The 18401-nt window shown below is 48.9% G+C and overlaps 1 protein-coding gene across 1 annotated transcript in view; it reads left to right on the top strand.

The window, feature by feature from the left end:
• The first annotated feature begins 544 nt into the window (after positions 1-544).
• Positions 545-18401, top strand: part of nkd1 (NKD inhibitor of WNT signaling pathway 1) — a 36358-nt gene continuing 18501 nt past the window's right edge. The window contains exons 1-3 of the mRNA XM_030377484.1: positions 545-725; positions 865-897; positions 1118-1257. Coding sequence (XP_030233344.1) covers positions 701-725; positions 865-897; positions 1118-1257 — 198 coding nt within the window. The 5' untranslated portion in view covers positions 545-700. The remainder of the gene's footprint in view (positions 726-864; positions 898-1117; positions 1258-18401) is intronic.

Raw genomic sequence — 18401 nt, forward strand, 5'->3', positions numbered from 1 at the left:
TAAATTAATTAATTAGTTTCATTTTGGCCGGCCATTATTATAATTTTTTTCTAGTCATATGAATACTTTCATAATCGTTAAATATTGACAATCACACGCCCATATAGCACGCGTTCGTTTGAAGTCTTTGTCTTTACAACTTGTAAGTTGTGTAATTTTTGTTGTGCAGAACACAAATCAAGCATTACCCCCTGTATTTTATGCTTACGGTAGTTTAATCTAATTTACAACAATTTGTGATGAGGCACCGTCTTTCCTCTGATATTCAGATTAGCCATTGAAGCTCCACGAAGCAGTCAGGCTACAGGCTCATAGTGCGCTCAGGCTGCTCTTTTTTTCTTAAAGTTTTGAGACTTCAAGGAATTTGGTTTTACTTTCATGTGCTGCGTCGGCCCAATAAAGCAGAGAACTGCCAGCACCTCGTGTAATCTTGGGCGAAGTGTCAATCATGTTGTTTGAGCGGTTGAAGTGCGGGTTTTGGTAACCGCCTCCTGTCCGCTTGGAAGAGAGAACAGGGGGAAGGGAGGGGGGATGCAGGGGGGAGGGGGACTCGATCAAAGACTCTCTGGCTCTCTCGCCGTAGGATGTACTGCTGAGCGCAGACTTGCTCTCTGGACGGACGGCGTCTGTGTTTGGAAATATCGCCACTTTTGGATTATATTCTTCCGTTGCTCTTTGAATCACAACCAGATGAATAGAAATGGGTAAACTGCATTCGAAACATGGTAAGTTTAACAAAATAAATCTTTGGAGAAATGCCATCTGTAGTGGGTCGGAGCACGCCGGAGCGCGGCGGTACTTTGGAGTTAACCTTTTTTATTGTCTTCTCCCTTTCCCCCTTACTTTGGGGTTTTCTTCGAAAAGCTGCCGTTTGTAAACCGAGGGAGAGTCCGGAAGGTAAGCGATACGACATATATCAGTTACTGTATCATTTATTATTTGAGAATTCGGGCAATCGAAACGGCACTTTAGTTCAGAGCTCCAGTGGTTGAAACAGAGCAGCCACCTATGTTACTAACTCACAACGAAGCTGTGCGTAAAGAAAATATCGGTGTTATACTTATACAGACGCGTAAAACAACGTGAATATTAACACGAGTCACTCTTTTGTTTCCAGGCGACAGTTTCGTAGTGAATGCGTGCTTGGCGAGGAAAGGCATCGACGACTGGCTGGTGAAGCAGCAGTACTACTGCACCGGGTCGTCGCGCCTGGAGCACGACTGTCACCACAAGAAGACCTGCGGCTCCACTCCTCGGGTAAGGGCAGGAGTTTTATGAGGACTTACTCACTGATGTGAGGTCAGTGAAACGTTATAGTGGACCCGGGTTTTGGAGAGAGCCATCTGCTGGGCCATCGTGTGATGTACTGGATCGTGTCCGTTTGTCAACTTTCTGCTAGTTGAGTTGATAGTCGAGATGTTTGGATGTTTGATCCATCATGGATATAGGTGTTATCGTAAAGTAGCGGATTTAGGCTTCGCCCGAAGTACTCACGGACGACGCTTTGAAGATGAATAAGCCTTTGAAGATACAATGGAACGCTTTGTGCTTGTTTTAGTTTTTATTGGTAGGCCTACGATTTAATCACAGAATATGTTTATTTGACAATCGGTGATGTCGTCATGTCTTCTCTTTAGGTGAATGACTGACTAAAAATAATCAGTCATTCACTCTCTCTCTCTAAAAATAATCAATTAACCTGACTAACATGCCTTCAAAACTCGCTACTCATCCATAAACTTGAAAACGCTCCAACTGAATGAAAAGTACTATTTTGCACTGCACATTATGTCGGATAAAAAGTATTATTTGATAAAAAATCTGTGGTGCATTGTGAATAGCTCCGAGTTGAAGGTCATGTCTATTTTGTATTAGGGCATTCTGATGTTGTTTTCTGCTTCGAAAATCCTCTGGAATCACTTCAGAGTGTCCCTAAGCCGCTTTGGCTACAACGCTTTCCTCAAACGCACCACGTTTGAAGAACCAAGGCAAATTAATAAATAAATCATCTGATAGCTAATCCCTTTTCCACAACTCCAGTGTCCTAATTGCATTCTGACCAAAATTAACGAAATCCTCTTCTATTTTGAAAAAAGAAAAAAAAATCATTTGGATCAACCCCTGGTCCACAGATCCACTGTTAATCGGTGGAAGGGCCAATGGCAACGCAGCGGAGAGGTAGAGAGCAACAACGATACAAGTGTGTCCGCAAACTGGACGCGAAGTAAAGTAGTTCAGCACGAGTAATTAAGAAACAGCATCGGGGAATATAAGGTGCTCACTGGAACCTTACTGGAAGTGACACTGACGTAATTTATGCGCAGCCAAATCTCCCCTGATCAGGGTCCAAGTCGAGGTCCAAAGAATTTGGCCGCTGCTGCTGCAGTGTGGTCCTAATAGTTGTGCCCCGGGGAGGGGGAGTGCTAGAATCTGCTCTGGCCGTCAGTGTGGGACATGACCGACAGTGGCCACTTTCTAGCCGCTCCGGTTGGAGGTGACGTGCGAGCGAGCGAGAGTCGCTCAGCGTGCGTGCATCAGCGCAAAGCCAGCAACGACCCCCCAGCGACGCTGTCCAAGTCGCTAAAACCTGACATGTGTCCGGTCCACTCATAAACATCGTGTAACCGGAGCCCCCCGCGCACGGAAAGGCGCGGTGTCAGTGTGCGCCGTGGAAAGCGCCATGGGAAACATTTGGGAAAAATGTATTTCAAGTTCCATATTGTTGCTGGAAGTGCGGATTATCGTCGGTCTCAGTCTCTCGGCTGTTGTTTTTGTCACTCGACGCCAAGGTGGTCGTGGGGAATAGCAACCGCGTCCCGGTTCAGATTCACGAGTGTGGAAGTTTGAAAACACATCTGTAGGAATTCTTTTTTCTCTCGCTTGTTGAAAAACAGTGTTATTTATCCAGATGTTTACCCCCCCCCCCCCCCTCTCCAATAGCAGCCTTGTTTTTGTTTCCAAGAGGGTGTGAAGAGAATCTTGGCTCTGGTTTAAAAACAATCCCAACTGAAGGGCTTGATGGTTTTCCCTATTCACAATTAAGATTTATGTGCAGTTCTATGGCATAAATAATTCAAATTGGTGTGTCTAATGGATTCCATAGCCAAGGGGGAGTCGACATAAAAGAAGAGGAAAGATATTTTTTCCAATATCAATATTTATTTGGATGTTTTTCTTCTGTTGCGTCCTGTCGGCTAGATTCTAGTTCAGTAATGCCCCGTTTACACCATCCCGCTAATGGCCGCTAATGGCCGATGGACCACCGATGTGGAAGTCGGGGTGATTCGGGTGACATCGGGCTAAAAATGTATGATCGGGTCAATTTATCAGGGTAGCATTTACACATACCCGATGTTATAACGATAACATAACGATTTATGCCAGGGAAGACACCCGAAGTGAGTTTGGCGTCATTTGACGTCATTTCGAATGACGCCAAACACGTCAAATGACGCGTTTGGCGTCATTTGGCGTCATTTCGGGAGAAGGCAAAGGGAGACTGGTTTAGACTGTTATTTATTGATATATTTATTTATATTACAATAGCGATTTTATAATAATAGAACGCCGGTTCTAAATGGGCGAAGTACCCTGTAATTATAAAAGTAGGACATCCATCCATCACCCCCTATTTATACCCAAGTGGCAGATTGAGGGTCTTCCCTAACACAATCTGGTCACTCACAATCGTTATTTGTCTATGGTTCTCGAGGGTCTTTCGTGTGTTGAGGTTGCCGATATAAAGACGATAAAACACGATAAAGCGCGGAAGATTAACGAATATAGCCGATGTGCCCAGGAAAATTCCCGAACGATTTGCGATGTCTTACGTTATACTCCCGTTCTATTCCCGATTATAGCCGATTAGCCCATAGCAACACCTGGTAACCGATTCTACCCCGATAGACCCAAAATTAACAAATATGTTCGTTCTTTGCCGATGTTGCCCGATGTTGCCCGATCTTTGAGCATTTCTTCCCGTTTCTTCCCGTTGTCTAATGATGTTCCCGGGAAGAGTAACGGTGTTTCCCGATGCAACCACGCTATTTGCCGATGTTATAACGATAGCTGCTGATTTAGCCATCGGGCACCATCGGGGCCCACTATCAGGTAGGTGTAAACAGGGCATTAATAGCACAAAGAAGTATGGCAGTTTTTTTTTGCATTAGCTCATTGGCTCACATACTCCCCAACACATGTAAGCTACTCCACAATATTACTTTGCCATGTGCAACTGAATAAATCAGTCCCTCCCAAATAAGATGACTTAAATACCGGCAACTAGCTGTAAAATGCTTGTTTCAGATTTCAGTCCATCCCTAGTTTGCTTTTGCCTTCATAATTTACCACCACACGAGTACCGCACTAAGCTTCGCCCAAACAACGACGCAGGAAAGCAAAAGCCAGGGAGGTCAGAGCTGTTAGCCCTAGAAGCGTTCTGCCGTCAGTTACATATATATGTGGTTCTTACCCCACATAAGCAACATATAGATCAATTTGTAGAAGATTCAGGGTTAGATAGTTATGAATACATGTTGTTCTTACCAACTTTGAACAACATATAGATCAATTTGTAGGAGATGCAGGGTTAGGTTGTGTCGTTCCTCTCCAAGATTTGGATTCAGCAGAATCTGTGTAGAGAGAAATCTACACATCAACACATAAATCACATAAATCTATTCCTCATCATGATATGTATACTGCTATATTGGGGAATTACTCTTAAATTATTATTTATTATTACTTGTTATTATAATGTGGTGTGTTTCGTTAACCGAAGCATGCTCGGGGCTTGTTGGATGCTCTCAATCTGCAACTCCTCCTGAGTGCCAGCAGGTGATGAGAATAGGCCAAATCCTCAAAGGTTCAAACTAAGGCCCCTTTTCACACCGAAGCATTAGCCTGGGGAAGAAAATATGTTTTCATTGTTTGCAAACGGTCAACGTGTGTTCTCTGAACTACGTCATTCACAGGGAGGGAAGGTGGGACACTTTGCTAAGAAGAGGCAAAGATTTAGGGTGCTTTTTTAATTATGTTTTTTAAATAACAGACCTTGTGGTTTTGGGTCTGGAGGCGTGGCATCGCTTCTCTTTAACAAAAGATGTGCTGGACTAGCTATCTGGTACATCAACCCACAATTGTAGGCCCACATCAGAGCCATAGATGTAAGAACCAAGACAGAACCTTTAGTGTGACCAAAGTGTAGTTCGGTCAATTCAATACTCCCGGTCTGACACAGGTTGTTAGCACAAAAGGGCCAGTGGAAGAAGGAGAGATAGAGATAGTTAATCTTTTACGAATTGAAGTCTGAAGGGTGCTACGTTAGCTTTGTTTATCTCCTGTCATCGTGACAGTGGACTAGTGATATGAGCAGCATGGCGACAGGCCCGGGAGGTTACGGACTCTGACGGCTGGGGGCAGGTGGGTTGCCGCAGGCCATGTGAGCAGATACACTTCCCCTCCGGTCCACACCGCGTTGTCTACACCTCTGCTGGAAATACATCTCACATGTTGCCGTGAGAGACGCGGACGGCATCAAACGCTTCAACCATCTGTGATCTTGCAGTTTGAATTTCTGGTCGGCCGTTTTGGCAGCGATCTCCTGACACTTTGTTCTTCTCGCTGCGTCTCTCGGACGCTCCTGTCTGACGGGGGCTGGTGTATATTCCGTACCCGAGATATATCGCTTGCTCCATCATGTGATAGCCTTGGTTTGTCTGTACCGCGCCCAAAGTCACGCGTTCTATTAGGTGATTTGGCTTTTCTTTCGTCTTTCTCCCCAGCAAAGTTCTCCTTCCTTTCTACTATTAAAAGCGTGCGTACCCCCCCATCCCCCCTTTCCTGCCTCCTCTTTCCTCTCTCCTTTGGTCCTCCTCGCTCCCTTCCTGGACTCCATCTGGTTCTTGGGTTGACTTTGCGGTCGTCTGCGGCCGAAGAAACGAGGGGAACACTTCGAGTGGTTCCTGCCGTGCAGAGAGGTGTGAGCTGTGACCCCCCAGGGCTACCCCTCCTCCTCCTCCACCCTGCTGACGTAGCCACCCCCCCCCCCCACTTCCTCCTCCGCTTCCAGTTGAAAAGCCAAACCCCCAACCTTAAAAAAGGGCTGCCTTGCATCGCAGGGCTTTCTTATTTCCTGGCTGTTTCTCCTCTCAAAGAGCTTCCATCTAAACAGATACAGTCTCCTAGACAACAAGGCCAGCGTTCATCTGACGGCGAGGCACGTCCCCGTCCCCCAACCCCCTTGTTTCACAGTAGGGGACCGCCGCTCTGATATTTCCCTGTGACTAGAAAGTTTCTCTTGCTTTTATGGAAGTAGGCCTAAAGCTTTTAAACACATTGTTCCTCAAACGCTGAGGCTGATAAAAGACACGGCAGGCCTCGCGCTTCATTCATTTCTCGCCTTCGCTGTCGTGCCTCTCTCGCTCCTTTAAGCCAAGAGCCCCTGTCTCGGAGCTGAAAGCTCTCTCTCTCTCTCTCTCTCTCTCTCTCTCTCTCTCTCTCTCTCTCTCTCTCTCTCTCTCTCTCTCTCTCTCTCTCTCTCTCTCTCTCTCGCTCTCTCTCTCTCTCTCTCTCTCTCTCTCTCTCTCTCTCTCCGCCGTCTCCTCTCTCTGCGGTGCACTCTCTCTCCCCCGCCTGGCCCCCTTATGCGTGCTTCATGTCGCCCCCCCCCCAACCCTTCTCCCACCGGGCCCTCCCCCATGTGGGACCTCTGGGGGCCGCATGCCTGCTGCTGCTTTTTTGAAGAGGCTTGGGGGGGGTGGAGGAGGTGGGGGGGTGGAGGAGGTGGAGGAGGTGGGGGTGGGGAGAGTTTGGGGCCACACTCCAAAGAAAAGAAAAGCCTTGGCCTTTTGTGCACTGGGGGTGGGTCGGGCCTTTGGGGCTGGGTAGGGGATTCTGGGGGTGGTTAGGGGATTGTGGGGGTGGGTAGCGGCTTGTGGGGGTGGTTAGGGGCTCATAGGGGTGGGCAGGACTTCAAGGGGCGGGTGAGACTTGTGGGGATGGGTGAGGCTTGTGGAGGTAGGTAGGGCTTCTGGGGGTGAGTCGGGGCTTGTTGGGTGGGTAGAGGCTTGGAGGGTGGGTGAGGCTTACGGTGTCGAGTTGAGGCTCGTAGGGGGGGTAGGGGCTTATGGGAGTCGGTCAGGGCTTGTGGGGGTGAGTTGGGGCTTGTGGGGGTGTGTATGGCCGTGGGGGTGAGTTGGGGCTAGTGGGGGTGGGTAGGGGGGGGGGGGGGGCAGCACCTGGCTCCAGAAGGTTCTCGCGTGTTCCCGTCTCTCCGCTTTCCCACGAGGAGACGGGAAGGATGCCGTCTCCGGCGCGTCCCCGGAGGTCCACCCCGGGACCGTCGCCGCGAGGACGGGAGGTTCAAGGGCACGTGGGCGGCGGCCGCGTCGCGCCACGGATCGAGTGTAACGCCAGCGCGCTCCGAGCTGCGGGGCTTCTACAGCAAGGGGAACACAATGCGGGCCAGGAATCAACACGTCAGGGGTTTGCAGGGAACGGTGCCTTCTGGCAGCCCCGTCTGTGAATGTGGCGTGAGGGTGTGTTGACAGTGTACCAGGGTGTCTGTCTGTCTGTCTGTCTGTCTGTCTGTCTGTCTGTCTGTCTCTCTGTCTGTCTCTCTCTCTCTCTCTCTCTCTCTCTCTCTCTCTCTCTCTCTCTCTCTCTCTCTCTCTCTCTCTCTCTCTCTCTCTCTCTCTCTCTCTCTCTCTCTCTCTCTCTCTCTCTCTCTCTCTCTCTCTCTCTCTCTCTCTCTCTCTCTCTCTCTCTCTCTCTCTGTGTGTGTGTGGACGCTGTACCGGGGTTTAGTGGTGGTGGGGTTGGGTGGTGCTTCAGCAGAGCCTCTGTGTCCTTTCACTTTGGTGGTACCCCGCACAAAATAAAGGAATCAAACATGGCATGTTCCTTCCTGCCAGGGCTGTCTGATGAAGCTCATTGGCTGAGACTGGGGGCGTGGCAGAGTGTCTCTTGAACAAAAAGTGTGATGGGCTGACACACAGTCCACATCCACCCTCACTCTGAAGCACAAGTCTGAGCGGTAGACCCTGGCCTGAGACAGAACATGCACTCTGTTTTGTCGGCCATCTTGACTTTGTTATTTTTTTCCTGCTATCCGATCTTCTCCTCACCTTTATTTCTATGATTGGTCGAGCACTTCTAGGTCGAGGGAAGTTAGTCAATATGAATATATGTTTCTTGGAAAATAATAATTTATTCCTTCTTAATGTAAGTAGGTAATTTGTCCGGGTTATTTATCACTTGTTGTGTGATGTGGTGTGGATTTTTTTATCCGGCAGTCGTTTCGCAAATGCAGTTGTCACTTTTTTAGACGTCTCAATTTGGAAACAAACTCTCACTTTGTTTTATATGCATGCTTGGTTAAATATAGTCAGCGGGCACGCGAGGTATGGGCATGTGGCCATGGGGTTTGGAGTGGAGCCGGCCTTACAGCACGCACACACAAACGTATACGAGAGTGTCTGTAGGAGCGTGTGTGTGTGTAAAAGCGTGTGTGTGAGTTAGTGTAAGTGTGCGTAAGTGTAAGTGTGCGTGAGTGAGTAAGTGTACGTGTGTGTGTTAGCATGTGAGTAAGTGTAAGTGTGTACGTGAGCGTTTGTGTGTGTGTTTATGAGCGTGTGTGTGAGCGTGTGTGTGTGTGTTTATGTGCGTGTGTGTGAGCGTGTGTGTGAGCGTGTGTGTGTGTGTGTGAGCGTGTGTGTGTGTGTGAGTAAGTGTGCGTGAGTGAGTGCTGTGCGTCTAGCGTCGGTAGTCCGGATGCACTCCGGAGATCAAAGGCGTCTGCGGGAATGTGTTTGGAATCCCGAGGGATAAGCGGCGGAGGATGGCGCTTTGTTTCCCCCGGTTATCTGCTCACTGTCCACCGATGGTTTCAAAGCGCCCGCTCTCCTCTCCTCTCCTCTCTCCGGCTCTTCGCCGGGTTTCTCAGGCTGCCTCTGAGTGAGTGCCGGGGTTTGACGTCGGAGAAATGTTGTGGTAGCGTGCGAAATGCAAAATTCTGAATCTCTATTGAAGGTCGACGTTGGTTCAGGGATGAGCCCGATGTTTTTACGTGTGTCGTTACTTTATTAAATCGCGATGCAGACCTCAATCCCAAAGGAGACGGCAGTGATTTCCTCCAAATGTCTGGTCTGTTTATCAAATGGAAGATAGCCTGTAGGCTTACTGGTTGCTGTACAAATTCACACAGCCGGACTCACCCAAAGTGACACGGGCTCGGGTTCAAGAAATGTTCTGTGCTGGCGGCGCACTTTGTACTGCTCCTAACGACCAGAGTCTTCTTGAGCACGTGTTCGATCAGTGGGGTCATGATGACTTCGGCTAGCTCTGCTGCACCTTACGATGATCAGCATGGCCAGCAGCACCCTTGCACCTGCGCTCGGTATGATATTGGACGCTGAAGGTAACAGGGGAGGGAAACAGTGAGAGGGTCCAGTTCTAGCGTTGGACTGATTCCACTTCTGCTACTGATCAAGCTCTGGAATTCACGTCCACAGACGTTTTTTGGAGTCACCCGAAATCGTAGGTGTCATGGTTGCAAAGCAATTCTACTATCATGCGTGATCGTAATCGGGGTTATTCTCCGATCCCATTACCCCATTTCATCCATGTATGAGGTCCCCAGGATCGTACCAGTGCAGCCCAGAGCAGCGCCTGTGTCTGGGGGTAGGAGGGTCAGTCCTCCAGGGGCGATTCTGGAGCCAGCTCAGGCTCCCATGGCGGCCCTGAGCCCGCTTTAATCAGCCACTTGAAAGGCTATGCTGAAGTGGGTGTTTAAGTGTTTAGAACCCTGAATCATTCTCTCTTGTTTGTTTATCGGCTCCCCCTGCGGGCTGTGCTTTGGCCCGTGCAGTAAGCGCTGAATAATTCGACAGAGCATGCAAAGTGGCTCTTGTAAATTGCATCAGATCAGCATCTGCATAAAGCTGTTACAGCAGAATCTCAAGAGAACACATGCATGCAAAGACCACACACGCACACACAAGCACACACACACACGCACACACACGCACACGCACGCAGACAGACACATGCACACACACAACCATGGACAGAGAGATAGACACATAATCACACAAACCGAAACACACACACACACACAGCCACAGACAAAGAGTTAGACACATAATCACACAGACAGATACACACACACACACACACACACACACACACACACACACACACACACACACACACACACACACACACACACACACAGCCATGGACAGAGAGACAGATGCATAATCACATAGACTGACACACACACACACACGCACACACACACACACACACACACACACACACACACACACACACACACACACACACACACACACACACACACACACACACACACACACACACACACACACACACAAGCAAGGCACTTGTATATCCTCACACACATAAGGGACACACACATGCTCTCAAATACCTCACGCACAAGCATACACACGCATGCGTCCACACACACACACACACGGATGTGTTGATCAGAACCAGGCCTGACGGGCACAGACACCCAGCACGACTCTCCCTCCCCTCCCCCTCCCCTCCCCCTCCCCTCTCCCTCTCCTCTGTATTTATTGACTCGGTTCAAAGGACCCCGGGACTTTGGGGGACACCCCGAGACCGGCGGCCGTCTCCTCTGCCGCCCCCACGGGCCCCGCGTTGTGTTTATCCACCCGGGGAGAGAGGTGGCCCCCCGCCGGGCCCGGGGGGCCCCCAGCGCCACCTGAGGAAGGCGGAGCGGAGGATGTGGTCTTTAGGTAAACAGAGGGGGAGCGTATTGTTCCAGGTCCAGACAGAGAGACCCAGGGCTCTTCCCCTGGCGCCCGCGGGGCCAGGCAGGTCTGGATTGTCTGCTAGGGGATGTTTTCGGTGGAGGGAAAGCCAAACAGAGGGGCGGCTGTGCTGAAAGGAAAAGGCCCCCGCCCCCTCGGTGTGTTTATGCTCCACAGGGGCCCGGGGCCAGAGAGGAGCTCACCCAGGAGGGGCCTGAATGGAGCCCAGGAGCCCAGGAGCCCAGCAGGGCGGTGTGGTCTGCCTGTCAACCTCACACAAATGCACACCTCACACACACACACACACACACACACACACACACACGCACAGGCGCACGCACAGACACACCCGGACGCATGCTCACGTTTGTTCATACTTTGTTTGTATTTTCTACTACCTTGAAGAAAAACAAATCTCTACACAGCGGTCAAATTCCTGTCTTGTTATAAGAATTTAATTAGGCAGAATGACCATATATTGTACTGAACATTTCACAATAAAACGCACAAACGTACATACGCCCGTACACACAGTCAGACACGCACACACACGCATTCGGACACACAAGGAAGCACTCGCCATCCATGGCAGGAGAAACATTACCAACGAAAAACAACCAATTAGCACACAACTGCCTTCAACAGTTCGTCCTGTCGTAGTCGCTGCATGTCATGTATAAACATGTCACACATTGGCAGGCCCTGCTTCTGGTCCCGGGTCGGTCGGGTCGGTATTCTGCCTGCATCGTGTTGTGTGTGGTGTAAATGCGTGTGCAAGTGAAGGCGCACGCAGGCCATGTGCGCACCACATTGCCAGCGTACGTTCGCACAAGTGTGAGTAACTCCCCCTACTGTGAGTTCTTAACGATGCGCCGAGACACAAGCCTCTAATTCCAGCCGGCTATGAATAGACGCATACCACTGGCACCGGGGCGCTTGTGTACAGTAGTTGAAGTGTCTATTTCTACCGACTTGTTTACTCGCTTAGTTGAAAAGTTGTCTGTAATTACAGAGTCTTTAAGTCAGAAGTTAAAAAGGTCAGATGTATGGTATGTTTAGAGGTGGTGGCTTGTGGCTGGAAATGGTCTTCTCCCCGGCCATTCTGTGAGTGTGTGTGTGTGGAAAAGGACAGTGTGTGTGTGTGTGTGTGTGTGTGTGTGTGTGTGTGTGTGTGTGTGTGTGTGTGTGTGTGTGTGTGTGTGTGTGTGTGTGTGTGTGTGTGTGTGTGTGTGTGTGTGTGTGGGGGTGAAAAGAAGAGATGTGTATGTGCGAATGTGTGTGGAGGGGTTCTTGCGCATGTGTTTCTGAGTTTATGTGGGGGGTATATTTGTGCATGAACTGTATTTGGGAGGGTGTGGGTATGTGTGGAAGGGTACTTGTGCAGGAGTTTGTGTTTCAGAGTTTACGGGCGTATATGTGTGTATGGGCTGTATTTGTGTGTGTCTGTGTGTGTGTAAATGTGTGTGTGTGTGTGTAGAAGGGTGCTAGTGTGTGAGCGTGTGTGTTCTGAGTTTATGTGGAGATTATTTGGGTGTATGAGCTGTATTTGGGTTTGTAAATATGTGTGTGTGTGTGTGTGTGTGTGTGTGTTAATGTGTGAGTGGGCTTTTAAATTTTGTGTTTGTGTGTGTGTGTGTGTGTGGGGGGGGGGGGGGTGAGCACAGCCAACTTGGTGTCCAGGCAGACTTTCCAGCTGTAGAGAAGCTGTTGCTACGCAGTACGCACACGTCTGAGCTTTTCCACACACACACACACACACACACACACACACACACACACACACACACACACACACACACACACACACACACACACACACACACACACACAGGGAGTGGAGCTGTCAGCCAGAGTGACGGGTCTGGGCAAGTGGTTCTGAATGAAGACAAAAGCGGCGGTCGGCTGGTGTCGACGGGTCGCCCTCACTGCCTGCACACTGTACCGTCACACTTGTCAATGGAATCTTCATCGCTACAGTTTGATCTTGTGACGGTTTTATTTAGAGATCATGTCGAATTTCAGGTCGATTTCAATGGCACAGCCCTTCATCCCAGTTAAGCGCTCCTAATGCTAGTGATGGTTTGATTCTCCTAGTCGTGGTTAAGTGCTGCTAGTGTTGGTTAAATTACCCTAGTGATGGTTAAACGCTTTGGGAGCAAGATGTGTCTGGGTCATTTTAAAGGCAGAGGCGCCTATTTACCAAATGTTTCAGTAATGCTCTCTGGCTGTGATGAAAGGTGGAAACACTGTTTATACTAAGCGTCAACACGTGGGCTCACTATCTGGTGCGGGGTAGTCAGGCGACCAGCCTGGTTCCTGTCAGGCTCTGCTGCACTGGGGAGACAGGCTGCCCAAGCCGTGAAACCATCCAGTCACACTGTTCTTTAATGATACCACTGCCTTATTAACGAGCCAGTAGCCGCACACACACACACTGACATGCTACCACACGCACGCACACACACACACACACACACACACACACACACACACACACACACACACACACACACACACACACACACACACACACACACACACACACACACACACACACACACACACATACACACACACATACACATACACACGCGCGCAAGGGCCAGTTCTGTCATCATGAACTACCATCTTCTTCCTTGGTTAGAAAACCTTAACTGGCTCACCTCACACGCCCTTGGTGCTGCTCTGCATCACCAACTCTTTCATTCCTGTCCTATCTCGCAAAAGAAGAGTTATATTCATGTTCGTTTGTAGATCTTGGCAGGCTGTATTTTGTATTCTCTACCAGGCAGCGGCAGCAGGAATTCAAAGCCACAGTTGTTGTGTGCGTTTCGTTGACTCCGTGTTGAAACTGGTGTACAAGGTTACCTAAAGTTAAGCTACACAAGAACCAGTCGCTCAGATGTTCTCCCATCTCCTGACAAGCCGGTTTGGAGGCAAAGGGAGATTGACACGAGCAAAACGCCTCTCTGGTCAATGAGAACAAACGACCCAGAGCCGGTCTGGTTCTCAGGATGTCAGGCCTTGATGTACGGCCCTCCTCTCGTCTCCGGGCTGGGGGAAAGCTTTGATAAACACGCTGATAAATGCTAATTGCTGGGGTTACATATTTTTCAAAGCTAATAAACGGCAGGAGCCTTGAGAGACGGAGGGCGCCCGAGGCGAGCGGCCAGGGCCGTTAGGGCTTATCTTCGCAGGTGTAAAAGTTGAGTAAATGGGTCATTAAAGCGTCGGCCAACTTCCCACATGAAGCGCAGGAGAAAAAAGGACAGCAAAGGGGAAGGGGGGGTAGGGGGGTAGGGGGGTGGGGGGGGCGGCGGCGGCGGCGGCGGCGTTGCAGCAGCGTGGAGCTGACGAGTGGAGACGAGAGAGCTGTAAATCTCTGCTAATGTTTCACTGAGCCTTTTCAGAGCCGGCCTTTGATGTCGGTGAGGTAATGTGACCGGCCGTGTTTGCTGTGTTAATCCGGAGAGCAGAAATGATTGGTGGCTGCACACAAACGGACTACAAAAGGACGGCAGCCAATCACACGGCGGCTCGCGGCGGCTGTGGAATCAAACATCTGAAGCACGCCGAGCCGCGCCCGCTCGCACGTGTATGCGGCGCTAAAATGGGCTTTTTTTTGTTGTCGCTTGGAGAACTGTGATAAGCCGAAAACAAATTCACTCCGAGCAAGCCGTAGATGAGATTTACAAATCCTGAATACATCACATAGTCTTGTAGTCTGTCTGTCTGCCTGTCTGTCTGTCTGTTTATTTGTGCGTGTGCGTGCATGTAGGGGTGTGTGTATGTGTCCATCTGAATATGTGTGTGTGTGTTTTTGTATGTATACAAGTAAGTGTTCGTGTATGTGGTTGTGTGTGTGTCCATCTGTATGTATGTGTGTGTGTGTGTGTGTCGATTTGTGTGTGTGTGTGTGTGTGTGTGTGTGTGTGTGTGTGTGTGTGTGTGTGTGTGTGTGTGTGTGTGTGTGTGTGTGTGTGTGTGTGTGTGTGTGTGTGTGGCAGTGTACACACACACACACAAGCATGCATGCATCGGGCTGACGTGTGCGGCGGAGCAGGGCTAAGAGGGTCAGCCCTTCTAGACGGGCTGATTCTCGATCGCCTCAGCTCCTCCACACACACAGCACAGCGTTGAAAGAGAACCACCGGCGCCCCACCGGAGCCAAAGACACCAACGTAATTCACCCCAACCCCCCAAATCTATACCTCGACCGTAACCTGTTGAGAAGATGTCCGCCGGGTCTGCTGTCATTGTGAAACCTCACGCCTTGAAGAGGTCTGCTGCTTTTGGGGAGCCGTCCTCCACTCATAGAGACACTTGATCTCGCGTGATTCAGATGTTTAGACGGGAAGACAGTCTGATTCTCAACGCAGGCTGATTTGAGTCTATGGGGATTCGAATCAAAACGATAAACAGAGCACAGAATATAAAGTCTCCGAATTCGAATACCGATACATGCAAAATATTTCTGGCCCGATATCCCTAACAAATACACAAAAATAATCCTAAATTTGGATTTCCTCTTCAGTCTTATAAGTGAGGTTGTTGAAACATAAGATCTTCCTCCCTCTCTCTCTATACACGTCGTCTAGACCCAGGCCCTTCCGGGCGCGGGGGTCAGCGGGCGGAAGCCTGGGCGATCCCTTATCCTGCAGGGATCCCCCAGGCTCCGGCTCCGTGGCGGCCTGTTGGCTGTTTGAGTCGGCCTCCTGAGCGTCTCGGCTTACGTTCGGGGGGAGGCCTCAGTGAGCAACACGACACCTAGACGCTAATTTGCAGCTCCAGAGCAAATAGCTTTTCTTCTTTGTTGTTGTTTGACTCCTTGGCTTTCAGCGTGTTTGCCAACCCTGGAGTATAATATATATGCCGGGGCTTGGAGGGTTGCCCATTAATAATTCCTTCAGGTGGGAAACTTCTAAGAACCAATGATAATAGGGAGAAGACAATGCCCCATTTAGGTATTTTCTTTTAACCCTGCCACAAAGTATTTCACGTAAGCTCTCCAGCATAAAGCTGGAAGTGAATGACCTATATGTGACATGTGTCATTGAGTGTGAGTGTATACGGTTTTAAAGCCTCTGATGTGAGGCCAAAAATACAATTTCCGGCCCATGCTGGGCAAAAAAGTCCTCCTCTATTCTACTCTGTTCTATTCTATTCTATCATTGACTGCAGGCATTACATGAAGACAAAAAGGGCATTTGGAGTTCTTGATACTTGAGCTTTTAAACTAGGAGGTTGTGTGGAGCAGAAAGAGAGCCAGCATTTCCCTCCCTCTGAACTCTCACCGTGTCTCTCTCTCTCTGTCTCTCTCTCTCTCTGTCTGTCTGTCTGTCTGTCTGTCTGTCTGTCTGTCTGTCTGTCTGTCTGTCTGTCTGTCTGTCTGTCTGTCTGTCTGTCTGTCTGTCTGTCACTGTCTCTGTCTGTGACTGTTTCCCTCTGTCTGTGACTCAGTCTTTCTCTGTCTTTCTCTTTCTCTGTAGTTGTGTCTGTTTATGTGTCTGTGTCTCTGTGTCTTGTGTGTCTGTGTGTGACCTGATGAGCAGAGTCCCGCCCCCAGAGGTTGGATGAAGACTGGGTTAGAGACAGTTATGTAGCCATTACTCCTGCGGCCTGCTTTGCCTCGCTCCCTGGCCGGGGGCCACGGGGAGCTGTAGTCGGCCATGTTAACTGCCTGTGTGGTGTGGTGTGGCAGAGACAGACAGCATGGGTCAAACCCTTGTGGGAGTTGACCACAGCCACGCATAAACACAGATCCCTTGCACTCCAACAAACACACGTTTCTCTCTCTCTCTCTCTCTCTCTCTCTCTCTCTCTCTCTCTCTCTCTCTCTCTCTCTCTCTCTCTCTCTCTCTCTCTCTCTCTCTCTCTCTCTCTCTCTCTCTCTCTCTCTCTCTCTCTCTCTCTCTGTCGGTACATACCGAAAGAGGCTGGAGAGGAAGATAGAAATCACTTGGCCCAATCATACGTGTATTCGCTGCCAGGGTTAATATGGTGCTTGACACCAGAGTGCAACATTGCCAGAAATAATCACGTTCTGCTCACGTTGCCTTTCATCTTGTTCATCGTCTCTTTTGTAGGAGCCAATGGATTATGACACTTGAATTAGAGCCTGTTTGGTGATAATACAGGCTCAACGGGTTCAGTAGTGGTTTAAATATTATCCACAGAAAGCTCAAGTGAGTAGGTTGTTGAATGGGAGTCATAGATGCCTGTTGTAGGTGTTAGTAGATAGAGTTAAATCCATACAAATCATATCAGTTGTTCATGGATAGCTACAATTCAAACTGCTACCATCCATAGTAAACAATATCATTGTCTACTGTTATGGCATTGTTTGACTTGAGTTTAGCATTTCAAGTAGAAAGTACACATTCATTAAACATGAAGCTATGAGAACAGACGACTGACATGTGTCCGTTCTGGGCCGTGTTCATTTAACGTCCCAAAATAAACAGTTCCCTAGCAGAAACAGGCCTGTACACGGGACACTGCAGCGGGCACTTTGTCCACACGTGAACAGCCTGGAAATAAACACAGTTGGGCCGTCCCATCCATCATTCCTCGGTCCCTGCGTCCCCGAAAGAGCCTGTGGAGGGAGCTGGCCGGGGTTGAAAGAGGCACACATTATGCTCTGGTTCCCAGCGCACATTAAACATCACGTCTGGGAAGTTTGTTTTCCAGAGTGTTGAACAAAGACTCTTGTTTATGTACCAAAGGCCTTTCTGGGTGTTTGGAGGATTGCAGCGGACTCGTCTGCTTCTCTCACGCTAACTTTAAAAAATACTTACATGGTACTATCGTAGATATCTTACACGCTAACTTTTGGAAATATCTTGCACGCTTACTATCGTAAATATCTTAAACGCTAACTTTCGTTAATATCTTGCACGCTAACTATTGTAAACAACTTATACGCTAACTTTTATAAATACTTTATAGTATTTATTTGGAGCGTGGAGCATAAGCTGTGACGTAAACATGAGCGAATTGTAAGGCAATAAACACCAGAGAATAGCAAATGTTGATTCTCTGCTTCAATTTGGTCATGCAGGCTAGCAAGTGGGGATATTCACTAAATCCTGTTGGCGTGGCCGACTATTACTACCACTCTTTATGACTTCTTCCGACGACGTGACGAACACAGTGGAGTGGGCTGTCCAGTCTGCTGTGCTAAAAATAAAGAGAATTGAACTCTGACCCCTCAGCGACTTAAAAGCCCCCCCATGGCATCGAGTGCTTGATTGTCTCATTCACTTGTTGACCTTTCAGAATAGAGGATGCTTTGATCTTCTTAATCAATCTCACAACCCTAAGGCGAGCTATATGTGGCTCTTTATAGATCACAAAGATGTAAAAAAAACCACATTTTTCCTGTTCATCCACTAACAAACATTTCTTTTTTCGTTTTTTACTTATTTTTTGGGTCTGTTGGTTGCTATGCTGGAGGAATCCATATTTATTTGTCGTCACTGAAGCGCAAAGGCAACATGATGACACAATGATGATAACTATATATAATCTTCTTCACCCAAGTCTCTAGTCATACCCTTTTAACACAGACCAAATATGGCCTAGGTATGAGATTCCACTCTT

The sequence above is a fragment of the Gadus morhua genome, chromosome 14 (genome assembly GCF_902167405.1).
Source record: "Gadus morhua chromosome 14, gadMor3.0, whole genome shotgun sequence".
In the NCBI taxonomy this organism is placed as follows: domain Eukaryota; kingdom Metazoa; phylum Chordata; class Actinopteri; order Gadiformes; family Gadidae; genus Gadus; species Gadus morhua.